This window comes from Eleginops maclovinus, chromosome 7 (assembly GCF_036324505.1).
Source record: "Eleginops maclovinus isolate JMC-PN-2008 ecotype Puerto Natales chromosome 7, JC_Emac_rtc_rv5, whole genome shotgun sequence".
Classification (NCBI taxonomy): Eukaryota; Metazoa; Chordata; class Actinopteri; order Perciformes; family Eleginopidae; genus Eleginops; species Eleginops maclovinus.
Genome location: NC_086355.1, coordinates 26491370 through 26513068, shown reverse-complemented (window position 1 = coordinate 26513068; position 21699 = coordinate 26491370). Strand labels below are relative to the sequence as shown.

At 43.7% G+C, this 21699-nt stretch overlaps 1 protein-coding gene across 4 annotated transcripts in view; it reads right to left on the bottom strand.

The window, feature by feature from the left end:
- Positions 1–2137: 2137 nt before the first annotated feature.
- itgb2 (integrin, beta 2) overlaps positions 2138–21699 on the bottom strand; it is a 33535-nt gene continuing 13973 nt past the window's right edge. For 2 of the 4 annotated variants that reach the window (XM_063887444.1, XM_063887445.1), the window contains 9 exons: positions 21502–21597; positions 21303–21392; positions 21071–21208; positions 18087–18277; positions 16448–16680; positions 15527–15746; positions 15103–15317; positions 8148–8314; positions 2138–2989 (listed from right to left, as the gene is read on the bottom strand). In XM_063887444.1, the coding sequence (XP_063743514.1) occupies positions 2924–2989; positions 8148–8314; positions 15103–15317; positions 15527–15746; positions 16448–16680; positions 18087–18277; positions 21071–21208; positions 21303–21392; positions 21502–21597 (1416 nt within the window). In that variant the 3' untranslated portion in view covers positions 2138–2923. Of the gene's footprint in view, positions 2990–8147; positions 8315–12679; positions 14773–15102; positions 15318–15526; positions 15747–16447; positions 16681–18086; positions 18278–21070; positions 21209–21302; positions 21393–21501; positions 21598–21699 lie in introns of those variants that run through there. The other 2 variants (XM_063887447.1, XM_063887446.1) reach the window with 2 other exon arrangements.

Genomic DNA, 21699 nt, shown 5'->3' with positions numbered 1-21699 from the left:
TGTTTAAAACCTTAGTGTCCATGGAAAGGAAGCATGGTGTGGAGCTGGGGGTGACATATCTTAACTCAAAAGCCTGTCACATCTTCATAGAGCACATTGCGGGGATCATGAGAGACCATCTTCATGCTTTGGTTAAACGTAAGCCATTCTACTGCTCCTTGTTCTTTGATGGAAGCATCGATAAAGACACATCAGAAAAAGAGGTGGTCAGCATCAAGTTAATTGAAAATGGCACACCAGGAATCAGACTATTCGGGTAAGATTTTTATTCTTCATATTCATGTGTTTGGATCATTTGTTTTGGTATGTCTTTGATATCAATCAAAAATTCTTGTATTTCTGTAGTCTACTCCCGTTTCAATTGAAGACAATAAGAGCTGCCAGTGCCACACAGTATGAAACTATTTAAATAACTAATTTAAATACTATGTATTTTTCTGCTTTTGCTTTTCAGTATTACAGAGCCAGACTCATGTGATGCTGCAGGAATACTGATGGCCATTAGAGAAAAAGTGTAAGGAGAACCGTCTACCTCAGTAACTGCTTGACTGCAACAGCAGCTGATGGTGCTTCTGTCAATTTTGGGATGACAAACGGTGTCCTTACCCATCTCCAGCAGGAATCCGCTTCGTGGATGATCAAGGTGCACTGCATCGCCCACAGGCTTGAGCTGTGCCTGAAGGGTGCTTTTAAAGATTCTTACTTCCCACAAATTGTAAAATCTCAAATACTTTCAGTACACTTATTTCAAATTTGTAATATATTTGTGACCCTCATTTTGTCGTTATCAAATCAAATCAAACTTTATTTATAAAGCCATTTTTTTATTTTTTGCAATTATCTTTTTATTGAAATAGCAGATTGTCAGAAAGACAGCTAAACCCTGAAATTCTGCTGTCTTTTTTTGTTTTTATAAACAGGTAAATGAACAACAACAGAGAAGAAAAACAAAAAGATACAAAATACAATTAAAAAAAAAAAGGGTCTTTGTGTCATCAGGGAGGCAGGTCACAATGTAAATAAATAAAATCGGTTCTATAGGGGCTGATAAACTTGATCCATCCTTTCCAACATTTATCATATACTTCCGCCTTCAGTCTTAAAGCAAATGTCAGTTTTTTTTGGCAACCAACATTTATTTAAAATTATACAATTTTGGTGGAGACATGCCCAGGTACAAAACTTGAAAACAAAAACCCAACTTCACCTTCAAAACTTTTTCCCCATGCTGCCTCTGATCATCGTCCAGTAAGTCAGAGTCCCAGAATAGGCCCAAAAAACATGGTAATGATTCTCTTTTGCGTTCCCGCAGCTTCTCCAGCAGGTTGTCTGTCTCTTCCTTGTCTGCCTCAGAGCACGGCTTATGAAGTATCTAACTATATCTTTCCAATTGTACTCCCTTCAACACAGTGAATTACTGGACCTCCATTGTTTTTCAATTACATTTTCCCACATTTCAAAATGTCCCTCACTCTCTCATTTGTCTTTTGTGTAAGAGGTACTCGCTCCACTTAGTCCTTGAAGCCCTTTATATAATTTAGAAATGGTTTTGATGCCTGGGTGTCCTCTATACGCTGATATAAAGATATTTAATATCCCTGGTTGTGATCTTAATTTTTCAAGATCTTCTTTACAAAGTATTTTATCAACATGGTGTCTCAGCTGCAAGAATCTTAAAAAAAACATGTCTGGAGAAGGCAAATAGCTCTTTCAGGTCCAGGAAACCTTTAAGAGAACATTTCTAATATAGATCCAAGTAGATGTTCAGGCCTCCCTCTTGCCACTTTTTTAAAGTTGCGTCAAGTCTATTTGGAGTCAATTCTGGGTTGAAGGCCATCCAGCGTAGCAAAGAATAAGGCTCTTTTCCCCAAGATGACATTTCAATTCACTGTCTCCAATGATAGCCTGCAGCGGGACATTTGCTACAAACTGGCGATCAGTCGTCTTCCAAATTGCTATATAGTCAGAATTACAAATATCCACCAATCTGAGCTGCTTCAAAATAAGTTTTAGAAGTGAGGCCTCCTTTATTCCTGGGAATTTGTAGTGTCTTGTATCAAACTCTAGGTTTCTCTCCCTGCCATGGGAATCTTGATATAAATGTGTCCCCTTCTACAAAGTTGAATGTGGTCATGCATTTTGAAAGTTGGAAATTAGTTTATTTATTAAACCCTGGTTCAATTTTGATTACACAAAGGAATCATTTAAAAAATCATTACAAGCATAATGGCACATGAACAGAGAAACTGCTTTAGACTATAAAATGAGCCGCTGCTCTAATGTATTACACCTCAATAGATCCTGCCCTACTCTCCTACTGTTTATGATTTTGAGCAGCAAACTCTAACACCATAAATATTTTAAACAAAAAGCCAAAATGCAGATACTTTTTGGACAATAAGTAAATAAATATAATCCAACTGCAATCACAGAGACAGTGAATAAAGCAATTAATAATCAAAGAGGACATATTCTGCTGATTTTCAGGTTGATATTAGTATTTTGTTCTATTGTGTTGTGACATGTTTCCATGCTATGATGTTAAAAAAAATTGATTGGTTAGCTGGCCGGCTCTATTGTGATTGGACAACTGCTGAGAGATGTCCTGTCCCTTAGCATAACACGTACAATGTGTTGGAGCGCAGGCCAATAGGAGTGCTAGTGTTACATGGTTATGTCACTTTGTGTCGGGAGTAAACAAAGGAGTTTAATGGAGGCATTTCAGGCGGGTGGGGGCAGGGAAGTGGGAGAGAAACACAGGGTTTTTAATTATACAAAAACATTAGAACACAAAACAGGAAAGGGAAAAACCCAAAAGCAGAATAGGGCCTCTTTAGGAAATACAGCGTGTCAACATTGACGAAAGTTAATAAATCAAAATGTTTGCAAAGGGCATTACAAATGACCCTGACCTCCGAGTGTCTCACTCTCCGGTGAAAGTAGGGTTGCTCACCGTGGTGGTGGCCTTCTCGAACAGAGGGTTGTCAGCCTGGCAACACACAAATCAAAATGCTTAGTTACTTTCATCTATGTTGTTTTTTATGTCGGAGTCATTATGTTTTCAGGTATTCTGTGTGTCTCTGAGACATTTATCAAGAATTAATACCTTAGGGGGTGGACCTTACATCCTCTAGGGGGGGTTTTGGGGCATGCTCCCCGGGATGATTTTAAAATGTATTCTGAAGTTAAATGTATCAATCTGGTGCACTTTCAGGGGCAACATTAAGAGACTAGATCTATGGATACATCTCTCAACACCCATAGGAAACAGAACTGTATACAGATGATCTTTTTCTTTATGCAAATCATTACCATGTTAAACTGTATTTTAGTTGTTATGTCCTATAGTATGAATTGGAATTATTTCATACACATTTTTCGTTAATTCTCTTATTTCTTAATAACCATAATGATCACATTTTGGTGTGCCTTTGGAAATACTTGTTCACATAAATTGTGACTTAGCCATTAGAGACCCACTGAGATAAATTAGACTAAAGTGAACTATCCAAACACTCAGAGAGTCCTTTATCTCTCCTCACCTCACTGAGGTTATTAGAGCCTCTCAGTCTGACAGGAGAGGACTCTCCTCCACCTTGTTGCAGAAAAAGCTTTTTATATCCGTTAGCGCAGCTAGCACCAGATGCTAACAACAACAACAATCCCCGTAATCGTGACATCTCTGTCTCTGACTCGCACACTCACAAAATGTGCTCTGCCTCACACACAAACACACACACGCGCTTTGAGAGGCCCCCGGCTGTGGAGGCACAGAAGGCCCAGGATCCCTGCTCACTGGTTTTAACCAGTGCAGATGTGTGTAGATCTCTGAAAAGGATCAACACACACAGGGCTCCTGGACCTGATGGCATCCCTGGCCGTGCTCTCAAGGTGTGTGCAGTTCAGCTGGCAGATGTGTTCACAGACATTTTCAATAGGTCACTGCTCCAGTCTGTAGTCCCCACATGTTTTAAAGAGTCCATCATTGTCCCTGTCCCCAAAAAGACAAAACCCATCTGCCTCAATGACTACCGCCCAGTTGCACTCACCTCCATCATCATGATTTATTGTTGTTATTGTAAATATTCTTCTCTCTTTTTGCACTATTTTATTTATCTTATTTGCACCATGTATGTTGAGTTGTTGGAGGAGCATGGGACATAAGATTTTCATTGCCAACATATACGTTGTATATGCTGTGCATATGACCAATAAAAGCTTGAAACCTTGATGAAGTGCTTTGAGCGGTTAGTCAAAACTTTTATCACCTCCTCCCTCCCTGACTCACTGGACCCCCTGCAGTTTGCCTACAGGGCAAACAGGTCCACGGATGATGCCATCTCCCTCACCCTCCACACTGCCCTCTCCCACCTGGACCAGAGGAACACTTATGTGAGAATGCTGTTCATTGACTACAGTTCAGCATTCAACACCATTGTGCCCTCCAAGCTCATCATTAAGCTCAGGGACCTCGGGCTCAACAGCGCCCTCTGTGACTGGATCCTGAACTTCCTGACGGGCAGATCCCAGGCAGTGCGGATGGGGAACATCACATCCTCCACCTTGACCCTCAACACCGGAGCCCCTCAGGGTTGTGTGCTCAGCCCTCTCCATCTACTCCCTGTTCACGCACGACTGCGTGGCCACACACAGCTCAAACACCATCATCAAGTTTGCTGACGACACGACCGTCATCGGCCTGATGACAGACGGCGACGAGACGGCGTACAGAGAGGAGGTCAGAGCCCTGAGATCTTGGTGCCAGGACAACAACCTTCATCTCAACGTCAGCAAAACAAAGGAGCTGATTGTGGACTACAGGAAGAGGCAGAGAAAGGCACACACACCCATCACCATCGACGGGACTCCTGTGGAGAGAGTCAGCAGCTTCAGGTTCCTCGGGGTAAACATCAGTGAGGACCTGACATGGACACATCACAGCAGCGTCATATCCAAGACGGCTCAACAGCGGCTCTTTTTCCTCCGCAGGCTGCGGAAGTTCAACATGGACTCCAGGATACTCTGCAACTTCTACAGGTGCACCATCGAGAGTATCCTGACTGGCTGCATCACCGCCTGGTATGGAAGTTGCACCACCCTCAACCGTAAGACTCTACAGACGGTGGTGAAAACTGCTCAGCACATCACCAGGACGGAGCTGCCATCCATGGAGGACCTCTACACCCAGCGGTGTAGGAAGAAGTCCGGTAGGATATTAAAGGACCCCCATCACCCCAGCAACAATCTGTTCTGTCTCCTGCCGTCTGGTAGACGGTACCACAGCATCCGGACCAAGACCACCAGACTCAGGGACAGTTTTATACCACAGGCTATAAGACTGCTGAACTCCTGAGCTCTGTGAATGTCTACTCACATCTGTTTATAGTACACATGTATGTAGTATATGTGTGTATGTGTATATATATAAATATATATATATATTATACACATCTGCCATACATATCTGTTTATAATACACATATCTATATATTATACATATCTGCCATATACATCTGTTAATACGTAATATATGCATCTGTCCATACCTCCTCATTCAACAGTATACAGTATTTAAATTAATGTACAGTGTATTTAAATACTTTCAATGTATTCCACATATGTATATATTTCACATCCTCAAATCTTTAGTGTTGTTATTGTAAATATTCTTCTCTCTTTTTGCACTATTTTATTTATCTTATTTGCACCATGTATGTTGAGTTGTTGGAGGAGCATGGGATATTAGATTTTCATTGCCAACATATACGTTGTATATGCTGTGCATATGACCAATAAAACCTTGAAACCTTGAAACAGTCGCGCATGAATGACCCAGAGACCCAGAAGTACTTGTACTGTGCATGCTCAATTGGGTTGAGATCAGGTGACTGACTTGGCCATTCAAGAATATTCCACTTCTTTGCTTTAATAAACTCCAAGGTTGCTTTGGCTGTATGTTTCGGGTCATTGTCCATCTGTATTATGAAACGCCGGCCAATCAATTTGGCTGCATTTGAGCAGACAGTATGTCTCTGAACACCTCATAATTCATCCGGTTGTTTTCTCCTGAGTCACATCATCAAAAAACACTAGTGCCCCAGTGCCACTGGCAGCCATGCATGCCCAAGCCATCACACTGCCTCTGCCGTGTTTTACAGATGATGTGGTATGCTTTGGATCATGAGCTGTACCACGCCTGCTCCATACTTTATTCTTGTCATCATTCTGGTAGAGGTTGATTTTGGTTTCATCTGTCCAAAGAATGTTCTTCCAGAACTGTGCTGTCTTTTTTAGATGTTTTTTTAGCTAAGTCCAATCTAGCCTTTCTACTCTTGAGGCTTATGAGTGGCTTGCACTGTGCAGTGAACCCTCTGTATTTACTTTCATGCAGTTCTCTCTTTATGGTAGACTTGGACATTGACACGCCTACCTCCTGGAGAGTGTTGTTCACTTGGCTGGCTGTTGTAAAGGGGATTGTCTTCACCATGGAAAGGATTCTGCGATCATCCACCATTGTTGTCTTCCGTGGACGTCCAGGTCTTTTTGCGTTGTTGAGTTCAGTGCTTTCTTTCTTTCTTTCTTTCTTTCTCAGGATGTACCAAACTGTAGATTTTGCCACTCCTAATATTGTAGCAGTTTCTCGGCTGGGGTTTTTTCTGTTTTCGCATGCCTTGTTTCACCTGCAAGGAGAGCTCCTTTGTCCGCATGTTGTCTTCACAGCAAAATCTTCCAAATGCAAGCACCACACCTCAAATCAAATCCAGGCCTTTTATCTGATTAATTGATAATGATATAACGAAGGAATTGCCCACACCTGCCCATGAAATAGCCTTTGAGTCAATTGTCCAATTACTTTTGGTCCCTTTTAAAAGAGGGTGGCACATGTTAAGGAGCTGAAACTCCTAAACATTTCATCCAATCTGAATGTGGATACCCTCGAATGAACGCTGGGAGTCTGCACTTTATGTCCATGTCCATTGTATAACTGGAATATTTTTTGGTAAACAGGTAAAAAAACAAAACTTGTGTCAGTGTCCAAATATATATGGACCTAACTGTAAGTATTTGATCCCCTGCCAATTTAGTTAAGTTTACCCACTTACAAAGAAATGAACAGTCTGTCATTTTTATGGTAGGTTTACTTTAACAGTGAGAGACAGAATATCAAAAAAGAAATCCAGAAATGTGCATAAAAAAAAGATATAAAGGAATATGAATTGAATTGGGGAAAATAAGTATTTGATCCCCTGGCAAAACAATCCTTAGGGGAAGGAGGTCATCAGGCAATATTTTATCATACATGGCCCCCTCCATCCTCCCCTTGATGCGGTGAATCGCCCTGTTCCCTTAGAACAGAAACCCCCCCAAAGCATAATGTTTCCACCTCCATGCTTGACGCTGGTGATGGTGTTCTTGGGGTAATAGTCAGCATTTCTCTTCCTCCAAAAACGTCATGTCGAGTTGATGCCAAAGATCTTGATTCTGGTTTCAGCTGACCACATCACGTTCTCATAAGCCTCCTCTGAATCCTTCAGAGATTCATTGGCAGACTTCAGATGGCCTGTACATGTGGTGGGTTAGGGTTAACCCTTTTTGAGCAGGGGGACCCTTGCGGGCGCTGCAGGATTTTAATCCATTACAGCGCAGTGTGTACCCAATTATTTTCTTGGTGACTACCCAGCTGCCTTCAGATCATTAACAGGTCCCTCCTGTGTAGTTATTGGCTGACCCATCACCTTCCTCATGATCATTGATGCCCCAAGAGGTGATCTGATTTATTGACCGTAGACAGGTCTCTTTTATCCAGGTAAAGAGTTGATATTAGGAGTACTTTCTTAAAGCAAGAGGAATTATTGAAAATGAACGTACCATAAACAATAAAGACAGTTCATTTATTTGTAAGTGGGTAAAACTAACTAAATTGGCAGGGGATCAAATACTTATTTCCTCCACTGCATATACATGCGCGTAAGAAATTAAGAGACCACTTCAGCATTATCATTTTCTCCATTTCAACACAGGGAAAATCAAGGAGCTGGTGTTGGATTTCAGAGGGCGCCAGCACTCCCTAATAATGTTGAAGTGGTCTCTCAATTTTTTCCACGGCTGTATATATATATATATATATATAGTATAAATTGTCTCACCTCTGCCCACTTGGATTTCTTCTTTTCATTTTCAAATTTTTTGAATTCTTTTACGTCCTTCATGTAGATCAGTAGCTTGATGAGCATCAGCAGCAGGATGCCAATGAGAGCAACAGATGCAATGGAGCCCCCGATGATAGCTATGACGCTGGGGGGCTCCGGACAGTCTGGAGGAACAGGGAGAAATTAGGCTACAGAAACATTTACTGATATCAAAAAGGACAGCCTATATCAAAAATAAGTAATTGAACAATAGAGTATGTCTGCTGACATTTATCTTTGTGTCGGCATACCACTTTGGACTATTTGAACTATTGTGTGTTGACATGAATGGTTCAAAAGACCTCATGAAAAACACACTTGAAAGCGAGGATACCCAGCCTGGAGGAAGCCTGGGGTCCCCTTCTGGAGCCAGGCCCAGAAGGAGGACTCGTCGGTGAGTGTCTGGTGGTCGGGCACAGCCCGAAATAGCCATGTGGGCAACACCTCTGCTTCCCCGTCCCGCGGGCCCACCGCCTACGGGAAACAGCGATGGGGTCGGGTGAGCTGCCAGAAGGGTGGCAGTGAAAGCAGAGGGTCTCGACGGACCAGACTCAGGCGGCAGAAGCTGGCTTTGGGGACGTAGAACGTCACCTCTCTGGGGGGAAGGAGCCGGAGCTTGTCCGGGAGGTGGAGCGTTACCAGTTGGATCTGGTGGGGCTCACCTCTACTCGGCTCTGGAACCTTACTTCTTGATAGGGGTTGGACTCTATTCTTCTCCGGAATTGCCCAAGGTTTGAGGCACCGAGCGGGTGTGGGGATACTCACAAGCCCCCGGTTGAGTGCCGCTTTGTTGGAGTTTACCCCAGTGGACGAAAGGGTCGCCTCCCTACGCCTGCGGGTCATGGGGGGGAACACTCTGACTGTTGTGTGTGCTCATGCACCAAACAGCAGTTCAGAGTATTCACCTTCTTGGAGACCCTGAAAGAAGTCCTGTATGGGGCTCCTGAAGGGGACTCCTTAGTCTTGCTGGGAGACTTCAACGCACACGTGAGCAATGATAGAGACACTTGGAGGGGCGTGATTGGGAGGAACGGCCCCCCTGATCTGAACCGGAGTGGTGGTTTGTTACTGGACTTCTGTGCTAGTCATGGATTGGCCATAACAAACACCATGTTCGAACATAAGGATGCTCATAAGTGTACGTGGTACCAGAGCACCCTAGGCAGAAGGTCCATGATCGATTTTGTTATCGTATCATCGGACCTGAGGCCGCGTGTTTTGGACACTCGGGTGAAGAGAGGGGCAGAGTTTTTCAGGCATCCCTATGGAGGCTGGGGACATTGAACCAGAGTAGGCGGTGTTCAAAGCCTCCATTGCCGAAGCTGCGGGGGGGAGCTGTGATCTCAAGGTCTTAGGTGCCTCAAGGGGTGGTAACCCTCCAACCTCCTGGTGGACACTGGTGGTCAGGGAAGCCATCCAACTGAAGAAGGAGGCCTTCCGGGATATGTTATCCCTGGGTACTCCTGACGTAATTGCAAGGTATCGACAGGCCCGAAGGGCAGCAGCCTCGACGGCGTCGAGGATGGCTGCCGTGTCTCGAGCTCCTCACCAACTCCACATCTTAGTGTTTTTATTGTTTTACTTTGTTGGTTGTTTTTAACTTTTTTTTGCAACATGCAAACCGCCCAAGCGAGCCCTATCATCCAATATGATAGAGAACAACTTTTACACATCAGGTCGCTGGTGGACAGCAACAATCCACGACGACCTGCAAACAATGGAGAGTCTCCGTGTTTACCTGCTGGAGCTCTACCTGTGGAGCGCAGGAGGAAGAGACCACGAGGTTCCCGGGCCGGGGTCCTGGTCAGGCTGAGGAAACGTGAAAACAGGCCTCCTCTACCGAGTTTACTTCTGGCAAATGTCCAATCCCTGGATAATAAGCTGGACGAACTCCGTAGCAGGGTGGCATTTCAACGGGACATTAAGACCTGTAATGTTTTGGTTTTCACGGAGACTTGGCTCGACCCCACGATACCGGACGCCGCCATTGCTCCACACGGATTCTCCATTCATCGCCAGGACCGGACAATAAACTCAGGGAAGAGCAAGGGAGGAGGTGTCTGCTTCATGATTAACAACAACTGGTGCTCAGATGTGGAGATCATTTCTTCGGACTGTTCTCCCAGCCTAGAGCACATCATGATCGGATGCCGGCCTTTTTATCTGCCGAGGGAGTTCACATCTGTTGTTCTAACAGCAGTGTATGTTCCGCCGCACGCTGACAACAACACAGCGCTGGAGGAGCTGTATGGGATTATCGACAGGACAGAGACTTCTCGGCCAGAGGCCGCATTTATTGTGGCCGGGGATTTTAACAGAGCCAACATGAAGAAAGTCCTGCCGAAATACTATCAGCACGTCAGCTGCCCCACGCGCGGTGGAAATACACTGGACCATGTTTACACTCCTTTCCGGCATGGATATAAAGCCCTCCCCCGCCCCCCCTTCAGCAAGTCAGACAACATATCTCTTCTTCTGCTCCCCGTTTACCGGCAGAGACTGAAGAGGGACCGACCTGTGACAAAGACAGTGCAGCGTTGGTCCGAGCAGTCTGACTCTGCTCTCCGCCACTGCTTTGGCATCACGGAGTGGTGTGTGTTTGAGGAGGACGATATAAACACACACACTGACGCGGTCATTTGCTACATCGGCAAATGCATAGATGACGTCGTGCCACGGATTACTGTACGGACATTCCCAAATGAGAAGCCCTGGATAAACGGCGAGGTCTGAGCTAAACTTAAAGCACGGGCCATCGCGCACAGCGGCGGTGATTTGGATGAGTACAGGAATTCCAGGTATGCACTACGGAGAGCTATTAGCAGTGCGAAAAGACAATACAGGGACAAGGTGGAGTCGAACTACAAGGGCTCCAACGCCAGAAATATGTGGTCTGGACTAAAAACAATAACAGACTACAAAAGGACAACGAGTGGTGTTGAGGAAGTGTCTGCATCTCTGCCAGATGAACTGAACACATTTTATGCACGCTTTGAGAAGCCCCCGGCTGTGGAGGCACAAAAGGCCCAGGATCCCTGCTCACTGGTTCTAACCAGTGCAGATGTGTGTAGATCTCTGAAAAGGATCAACGCACACAGGGCTCCTGGACCTGATGGCATCCCTGGCCGTGCTCTCAAGGTGTGTGCAGTTCAGCTGGCAGATGTGTTCACAGACATTTTCAATAGGTCACTGCTCCAGTCTGTAGTCCCCACATGTTTTAAAGAGTCCATCATTGTCCCTGTCCCAAAAAGACAAAACCCATCTGCCTCAATGACTACCGCCCAGTTGCACTCACCTCCATCATCATGAAGTGCTTTGAGCGGTTAGTCAAAACTTTTATCACCTCCTCCCTCCCTGACTCACTGGACCCCCTGCAGTTTGCCTACAGAGCAAACAGGTCCACGGATGATGCCATCTCCCTCACCCTCCACACTGCCCTCTCCCACCTGGACCAGAGGAACACTTATGTGAGAATGCTGTTCATTGACTACAGTTCAGCATTCAACACCATTGTGCCCTCCAAGCTCATCATTAAGCTCAGGGACCTTGGGCTCAACAGCGCCCTCTGTGACTGGATCATGAGCTTCCTGACGGGCAGATCCCAGGCAGTGCGGATGGGGAACATCACATCCTCCACCTTGACCCTCAACACCGGAGCCCCTCAGGGTTGTGTGCTCAGCCCTCTCCTCTACTCCCTGTTCACGCACGACTGCGTGGCCACACACAGCTCCAACACCATCATCAAGTTTGCTGACGACACGACCGTCATCGGCCTGATCACAGACGGCGACGAGATGGCGTACAGAGAGGAGGTCAGAGCCCTGACATCTTGGTGCCAGGACAACAACCTCCATCTCAACGTCAGCAAAACAAAGGAGCTGATTGTGGACTACAGGAAGAGGCAGAGAGAGGCACACACACCCATCACCATCGACGGGACTCCTGTGGAGAGAGTCAGCAGCTTCAGGTTCCTCGGGGTAAACATCAGTGAGGATCTGACATGGACACATCACACCAGGGTCATATCCAAGACGGCTCGACAGCGGCTCTTCTTCCTCCGCAGGCTGCGGAAGTTCAACATGGACTCCAGGATACTCTGCAACTTCTACAGGTGCACCATCGAGAGTATCCTGACTGGCTGCATCACCGCCTGGTATGGCAGTTGCACCGCCCTCAACCGTAAGACTCTACAGAGGGTGGTGAAAACTGCTCAGCACATCACCAGGACGGAGCTGCCATCCATGGAGGACCTCTACACCCAGCGGTGTAGGAAGAAGGCCGGTAGGATATTAAAGGACCCCCATCACCCCAGCAACAATCTGTTCTGTCTGCTGCCGTCTGGCAGACGGTACCGCAGCATCCGGACCAAGACTACCAGACTCAGAGACAGTTTTATACCACAGGCTATAAGACTGCTGAACTCCTGACCTCTGTGAATGTCTACTCACTCTTTTTACACACATACATATATATATATATATATATATATATTATACACATCTGCCATACATATCTGTTTATAGTACACATATCTATATATTATACATATCTGCCATATACATCTGCTATACATAATATATGCATCTGCCCATACCTCCTCATTCCACAAGTATTTAAATACTCTCAATGTATTCCACATATGTATATGTTTCACATCCTCAAATCTTTATTGTTGTTACTGTAAATATTCTTCTCTCTTTTTGTACTATTTTATTTATGTTATTCGCACCATGTATGTGGAGATGTTGGAGGAGCACGCGACATAAGATTTTCATTGCCAACATATACGTTGTATCTGCTGTGCATATGACAAATAAAACCTTGAAACCTTGAAACCTTGAAACCTTGACCGTGACCAAGGCAAAGCAGCAGGTGTGGGAGAAGTTCAGAGAAGCCATGGAGAAGGACTTTCGGTCGGCACCAAAGTTGTTCTGGAAAACTGTCCGACACCTCAGGAGGGGGAAGCAGGGAACCATCCAAGCTGTGTACAGTAAGGATGGGATGCTGTTGATTTCAACTGATAGAGTGTTAGGGCGGTGGAAGGAACACTTTGAGGAACTCCTGAACCCGACAACTCCGCTCTTTATGTTAGAGGCGGAGCTGGAGTATGAAGGGGGATCAACTCCAATCTCATGGGGGGAAGTCACTGAGGTAGTTAAAGAGCTCCACAGTGGCAAAGCCTCGGGGGTGGATGAGATCCACCCAGAAATGCTGAAGGCTCTGGGTGTTGAGGGACTTTCATGGTTGACACGTCTCATCAACATTGCGTCTTAGTCGGAAACAGTACCGAAGGAGTGGCAGACCGGGGTGGTGGTTCCCCTTTTTAAAAAGGGGGATCAGAGGGTGTGTGCCAATTACAGAGGCATCACATCACTCAGCCTCCCCAGGAAAGTTTATTCTAAGGTGCTGGAAAGGAGGTGCTGAACCTGAGATTGAGGAGGGACAATGCGGTTTTCGTCCTGGTCGTGGAACGACGGACCAGCTTTTGGGATACGCTCATCCGGTCAACATGTGCTTTGTGGATTTGGAGAAAGCGTATGACTCTGGGTTCCCAGGGAGATACTGTGGGAGGTGCTGCAGGAGTATAGGGTGAGGGGGTCTCTACTCAGGGCCATCCAATCTCTGTATTCCCAAAGCAAGAGCTGTGTCCGGGTCCTGGGTAGTATGTCGGACCGATTTCCGTTGAAGGTTGGCCTCCACCAGGGTTGCGCTTTGTCACCAATCCTGTTTGTGATATTCATGGACAGGATTTCGAGGCGTAGTCGTGGGGGAGGGGGTCTGCAGTTCGGTGGGCTATGGATTGCACCTCTGCTTTTTGCAGATGATGTGGTCCTAATGGCTTCATCGGTCTGTGACCTTCAGCACTCACTGGATTGGTTCGCGGCTGAGTGTGAAGCGGCTGGGATGAGGATCAGCCCCTCCAAATCTGAGGCCATGGTTCTCAGCAGGAAACCGATGGACTCCAGGTAGGGAATGCAGCCTTACTCCAACTGAAGGAGTTCAAGTATCTCGGGGTCTTGTTCTCGAGTGAGGGAACAATCGAGCGTGAGATGGGCCGGAGAATCGAAGCAGCGGGAGCGGTACTGCAGTCGCTTTACCGCACCGTTGTGACGAAAAGAGAGCTGAGCCAGAAGGCAAAGCTCTCTGTCTACCGGGCCATTTTCGTTCCTACCCTCACCTATGGTCATGAAGGATGGGTCATGACCGAAAGAACGAGATTGCGGATACAAGCGGCCGAAATGGGATTTCTCCGCAGGGTGGCTGGCATCTCCCTTATGGATAAAGTGAGAAGTTCAGTCATCTGGGAGGGACTCGGAGTAGAACCGCTGCTCCTTCGCGTTGAAAGGAGCCAGTTGAGGTGGTTCGGGCACTTAGTGAGGATGCCACATGGGCGCCTCTCTAGGGAGGTGTTCCAGGCACGTCCCGCTGGGAAGAGACCGAGGGGTAGACCTAGGACTAGGTGGAGGGATTATATCTTTTCGCTGCCGTGGGAGCGCCTTGGAATCCCCCAGTCAGAGCTGGTTGATGTGACAAGGGAAAGGAAAGTTTGGGGCTCTCTGCTGGAGCTGTTACCTCCGCGACCCTGACGGAAAAGCGGGAGAAGATGGATGGATGGATGGATATCCAAAAGGACAGCCTATATCAAAAATAAGTAATTGAAGAATAGAGTATGTCTGCTGACATTTATCTTTGTGTCGGCATACCACTTTGGACTACTTGAACTATTGTGTGTTGACATGAATGGTCCCAGGAGACTGACTCCTCACAGTAGTAACAATTATGGTAATCCTCTGACTAACAGCTTTAGATGTTAAATGTTTCCTAATAGCATCTCGCTAAAACAGACGTAAACAATAGTTCTTAAATTTAAGAGTTTGATAGAAGAATTTTCTATAAATGATCAGCAGCTTACCTCTCTGTTTGAGAATTTCAGCCTTGTAGTTATCCTCTCCGACCAACTGGTCCAGCTTGAACCTGATCCAGCATCCGCCCGTGTCCTTCTGGTTGCACTTCTTGCTTTGTATGGTGAACTGATCCACCATCTCGTGATGAATGCTTTTGCTGCATGCCACACTGCAGTTTTTTTTAAAGGGACCGGACTCAAAGCCAAGGCATTCAATGCAGTTCCTGAAAACAATATAATTACTGAATTCATTCATACAATTGTTCCCATTGTTTAAACATGGCATCATATAAAAACTGATTATGAATCTACAAATAATGCATTGATGCAAGTATTGTATTAGCATAGGAGAATTTAGAGAAATATTACCTATGTTGGCTAAACTTACATTGATTGGATAAGAAATACAAATTTGATTTGTTTACATCCTTACAGTTTGGTCAGGCAGGGGTCTGGGCAGCCGAGGCATGTCTGGCATCGTGGTTGCTGGTATCCCCCCTTACACTCGCAGCGGTTACACTTGCAGGTCCCTCTGCCGAAGCACACAGTGTTGTTGAGGATCTGACAGCCCTCCTCAGACACCTTACACTGACAGGCTGAGCCTTTGTAGCCTGAAAAGCATTCACATCTGCCACAGTTGCATTTACCGTTTCCTACAAGTAGAGAAATGGAGATGAGAGTTAAAGTTAATTTGGAGTATATGAATTGAAATGCTACCCTGCATTGCACTGCATGCATATTGAATGATATAATTAAAACACTTTTACTGTAAGGAACATAATTAAAAGAGTCTAGAGCACACATAACCAGAAACCTCTACATGTCCTGGATCATAAGGCAAGCTGCAAGAAAAAAAAAAGTTTAATTGGCCGGCCTATTGCTCAGAGTCTTTCTACATGAGAAACAGCACATCCCTAAAAAGAATAAACTGTGAGCTGGGATAAGTTGCATGATAACCTCTCAAACCTTGGGGCTGCCTTTTATGAGCTTATTATTAGTATACTATATAACTACAAAAGAAGAAGCTGAAATTATCTGTGTCACTCTAAGCCTAATTACATAACATTTTGAGTGACAGTTAGATCCCATTGAACAGAATGTGGGAGGTGTTGGTACTTCTCTCACTGCACATCTTGTTTTCTTACAAAAAAAGTTTGTGAATGTTATATCTTTATGTTAAAACAAATATTGGGGTTATCCTGGTACATTGCTTTATGCTTTACAAATAATTTATGAGAAAGAAAATGCAATTTACTCATATGTTAGGTCTTAGAGATACAAAGTGTTTTGTTAAAAATCTGTTAAAATACATAATGAAAAAAGTTATACTTTTGGAAAATTACTAAAATTCTACCTCCGCATTGTTTATTCTGGAACTTCTCACAGTGTTCATCGTCACACTCGCAGAAGTCACCATGGTAACTGTTTCCACTCTCTGTGGTGTGGCACTGGCACCTGCCGCATACACAATCTCCTCGGCCCTCACACTCAGTGCCGTTGTGCCTCTGACATGACGCTCGCAGCGTGCGCTCGTCTTTATCGCCAATGGAACACTCGCAGAACTGACCAATGGAGCCTTCACTGCAGCTGAATGAGGACAATTCGGAGAGAGATAAATTCCTACAGTTTATGATGTTCACAACATTTGCCTATTAGCACTGAACACAAATATATGTAGCTGAGGCTATTGGGAACATCTGCAGGACTGGTCATGTAGTTTACAATTTTGAAATCAACATCATCCCTTGAAACGGCACACTGAAATGTTCCTTTAAGTTTCAGTGATTATGAAGGGATACTAATGCATTGTGGGTGACTGCTGTTCTGTGGGTCTTCACATTGACACTCAGAGTTTGTAGATCGGGTCCCTGTCAATATGTATTTAATTCCTAGTAGTCTTTAAGTGAATAAAGTGTCCTCCATCCTCTACTGTCAATGTGACATCAAAATTAATCTGGGGGGATAAACTAGGGTTGAAGAGTCTGAGGTGAAGTACAGGCTATCTTATGACATTTACTGGCCTGAAGTTTGTGGGCCTATTCATATAAACCCCTTAAGTGTTGAATCTGGATAGTACATTTCTCAGTTTATTTTAACATCTGTTTTTTCAATTCCAAGTTCCTGTAGCACATTATGATCATATTTTTGGTGGCTGACAGGGGAAATCGCGATGCATGTGCTGTGGAACAAAAATGTGCACACAAACGTGCCAAAACACAGCAGATCTGCAATATGATCGGAAAAATCATCTGATGAAATTGTTGAAATAAGCCGATAAAACATTAGAGGTAACTTTCAGCAACAGAGACAATTGTCCAGCTTTATAATCCAGAACGTCACCCAGCGCTCTGGTCCCAGCTGTGTGCGTCACTTTTTAGTGTTCCCTGGTCTCCGTTGTGTTTGGAGCTTCTGGCAAGTGTTTTCTTATTTGCAGGGTTTGGTTTATACAGCTTTTAGTAAACGTTTCATGTTTCCTCAAGTTGCTGAATGTTTTTCTAAATGCTGCATGTGTTGTCAAGTTGGTGAATAGCTTTTATTCATTTGAACGTGTGTAAGCATATTTTTCTATCTCTCAATATCTCGCAATGTTGGGCTGTTTTAACATATTTGCCCCTATCAGCCACCATACGTATCATATTGAACATAGTCATGGTGTAGGGAAGGACTCTGCACAAACCGCTCGTCATTACTGATTATCCTGACCACCCTCTCCACAAGCTGCTGGACACACAGCGGAGAGTCTTCCCCACACACTGACAGGACAGATACAGGAAATCTTTCCTGCATCTGTAATAACCCTCCACAACGCCTTCTCCTATGACCAGCAGAGATCTCACAGCTTCATAGTGTCTCATTTATTTTTACCTTTATTTTCCACTTTTTTTCGTTGCAATAACCCTAAACAACTTGTACATACTTACTCACACTGCCTCACTGCATTTAATTAAATACATGCCAATTTACAGTCATTGTTTAGGAGTTGCAAAGCTTACCTGCAAATACCACAGTTAACTTTTCCCTTGCCTTTGCAGTGTGGGTGACTGCTGTGCTGTGGGTCTTCACATTGACACTCACAGTTTGTAGATAGGGTCACTGTCAATGTGTCTTTAATTCCCAGTGGTCTTATGGTGAAAGAATTGTCTTTAATACATGAGTCTACCGTCACTGTGACATTAAAATAAATCTGTGGAGGAAAAGCAGGGTCAATGAGGTGTAAAATATGTATTGTGACACAAATGTATATAAAAAACACAAACTGGTTTTAATGGTCAACTTGTGAAAGTCAAATTCTTGATCCCCTCTTGTAATTATATTCATTTCAATGGGCCTCTCATTTCCAGCTCTTCCTGAATCTGATGTTCTACAATCATTACACCTTACACTTACTCACAGGGATAGATGGAAGTAAAGACGGAGAGACACATTGATGCCACATTAGATGACAAAAATTCAAAAGGCAGCTCTGCCTAAAGGTCTTAATTTCCTGCTCAATAGGTTTCTGCAAGGGGATACTGTTAGGGGCTTAGACGCTCTTATGTCATCAGCCTCACGTCTTCAAAAATCTAAATGTATAAAACAAATGTGTTTAAAATGCGTGCTCATAGAAAAAGTAGCTGCAATTCAAGCGCACCCTAAACTAACAGCCGAACACTAGCCAGCAGAGAAGTTTTGACTTAACTTTTGGGGAGCTGTTATCTCAGCCCTGCGACTAGCTATACTTTTTGGCTTGGTGAAGTTGTCCCTCTGCTCTGTTGCACCCCTGACCCTCACGACCTTGCTGCTTCAAGAAGCGTTTCCTTTGAAATGTTTTAAATATCAGGGAGCAATTAAGGCTGCAAGAGTAAAATACTTTTCCAACCTAATTTCAAACAACTTCCAAAATCCTAAGGTGCTATTCAGTACTATTAACTCATCCAACGCCCCCCCCCCCCCCCCCCCCCCCAGTACCAGTTTAGAGGTGTCTCCTGCTAAGTGTGAAGAATTTTTACATTTATTCGCTAGCAAGGTTAAGGATATTAGAATGAACATTAGCACCACCAGCTGTTTCGCTAATTCTTCTGTGTTGTGTCTTGCTGCCATCTCTCCCCCATTCTCATTGAGTATTTTACAAAGAGCAAAACAGCACCCCTCCAGATGTTATGGTGAAACAGTATATTGCACTCACTTTAAACTAATGTCATGGTCGAAAGGAGGCCAGCCAAAATTGGCATCCCATGGTGAAAAAAAATTGAGGGATTGAACAATCAGATGAGGCTACCGTCATGCCGCTGCTAACCTGGGATTAGTCAGGGCCATGCCAAGGGAAGCCACCTGCCCTTTGGCTTCACACCAATCAAATCCCATCAACTTCGTACTGTCATCACAGCCGTTAGCAAGTAGCAACATTAGCAAGTGCAGTTTTGGAGGGTGGAGATTTAGAGTATTTAGTAACACGTAATTTTACTAAACTTTCGCTACAGCAGCAACTAAATATGTAATCTGACGACAGGCTAATGCCCAAACTAGAGCTGTGAAAAGGAGGGATTCGGACGTTCAATGAGGAAAATGATGTCCGCACTGAGTAGCTAACTGGAAGCTCTAGACTTGAGCTGTAGGTGTTCGTCAGCCTGAAGTAGTTGTTTTATTGCAGTTGCTTACACACAGAAAAGCAGCATCACGGATAGCACCCATATAGGGCCTGATCACCTGAATAGATGAGATTGTTTATCTTTTTTCAATACTTTTTTACTTTTGGACTAAGGACTGAGCTGAAAGACCTGTTCCATGCTGCTTGCAGCTTTAATCACTACTATTTTTCTGATTAATTTGAACTGTTTTGTAATTTCAAGTTTTCCCATTTTTATAGTAATCTGTCTGATGTCTGAAGTGCCTTTGCACATGCTTCTTTACCAAAGTCCGCCCTGTTGGCTTCAAATGGGAAGTGCTATTTTATTGCTAGTAAAAACCCTAGATATATTTGAAGCAGCATGGACACATTTCTTTCCTCTAGTAAATCGTGACTGGTGGTGAATATATTTCAGGTGAAAGATGCTGCAGTAAGTTTCTCAACCAGCTATGCTCACTTCCCCAATTGTGACTGCACTGGACATTTTACGTGTTTTTGTGAGTGGACAACTAATTATAGTTTATGTGAAAGATTCATAATAAATTATACATTATGTTTATAATAAATAAACAATGTTTCTTTTACTCAATCATAGTGGGTTGGTACAGCTATAATATTTAATTTAAATGTAAAGTTCAAACTCACTTTCTACTGATAAACTTCTTTCATTCGTGTCGTCAAATCACCAGTTTTGACATCTATTTATTTCATAGTTTAGTTTTTCCATGTTGGTTTTCAAAAAGCTGACTTTTCTAAACGAAAAAGATCCCTTTTGAGTGATTTATTCACACAAATAAATACTGACAATATTTTAATTGGCGCAACTGTTAAGGGCACATTTAGGAGAAATTAATCCTCATGCTTTCATATTATCATGATCCTGTTTTCCAGCTTTGGAATCACAGTATCTTTTAGACAAAACATTCTTATGTTATACAGGTGACACCTCCATGAGGCAAAAACACTTGTGATACCAGACCTTGAATCACAGTCATCAACGCATTATGAAGTACAGGTTCAGTTATGTACCTAAGTTTGAAAATTAAGGTTTGAATTCTGAGGGGAAAAGTGAAAATATATCAAGTTTTTAAACGTCACATTGCATCGTGTTTTTTTATTTTTGTATGTATGTTTGTTTGGATGTTGGTATGAAATGTTCATACGTCTTTGAATAATGAGAAAAAAAGTGCTATGATAAATTAAATTGATTTATTATTTATATAATGTATTATTACCCTACTATATCTAGTGCCACAAGAACCTCACATTAATAAAGCAGGAATTATAATGAGCATAATATATAATAAACATCACATTACACACGTTTCACGTTTAACACAAAAGTTTAAAAATACTAGAGAAAGAACTGACCTCCTGTCCCACTCGTACATTATCACAAATCCCTTTGCTGTCCCCTGCTGTTCCTGCAGCATCGCAGTCAGGGGTGTAGACAACTCTCACATGCTCAGGCAAATTGTCATGGGTCATGGTCACTTTGGACGACAACCTCTGCCATGGAGTGCAAGACAAGGCAAAAAAACTTGTGAGGAAAAAACAGATGCGCACACAACAAAAAACAGAATGTGATAAATGGACAACTTACATTGTATGCGCTCTTAATCAATTCAACCACATTTTTAGAATCTGATGACAGAACTCCCACCTCTGATTTTGGAATCATTTTAGTGAGTTGCTGGGATAAAACACAAGGTTAAACGACAAATCAATTAGCATTAGAATTAAATGTGTGAACAATGAATAAATAAAACCAGGCACAAAAACAAATGGTACATTTATTTTACCTTGTACACATTCGCCACATTTTCTGTCACTGCAAATATCATCTGAATATTGTTTTTTTCCAACTGCATGGCTAGTTGTCCAACAGATGGGTAGTCCTGCACGAAGAAGAAGACATACTTTATTAATCCCTTACAGGGAAATTGCTTAAACCATGTCACTGCAACCAATTCATTTAGAAATCAGAATCAGAAATCCTT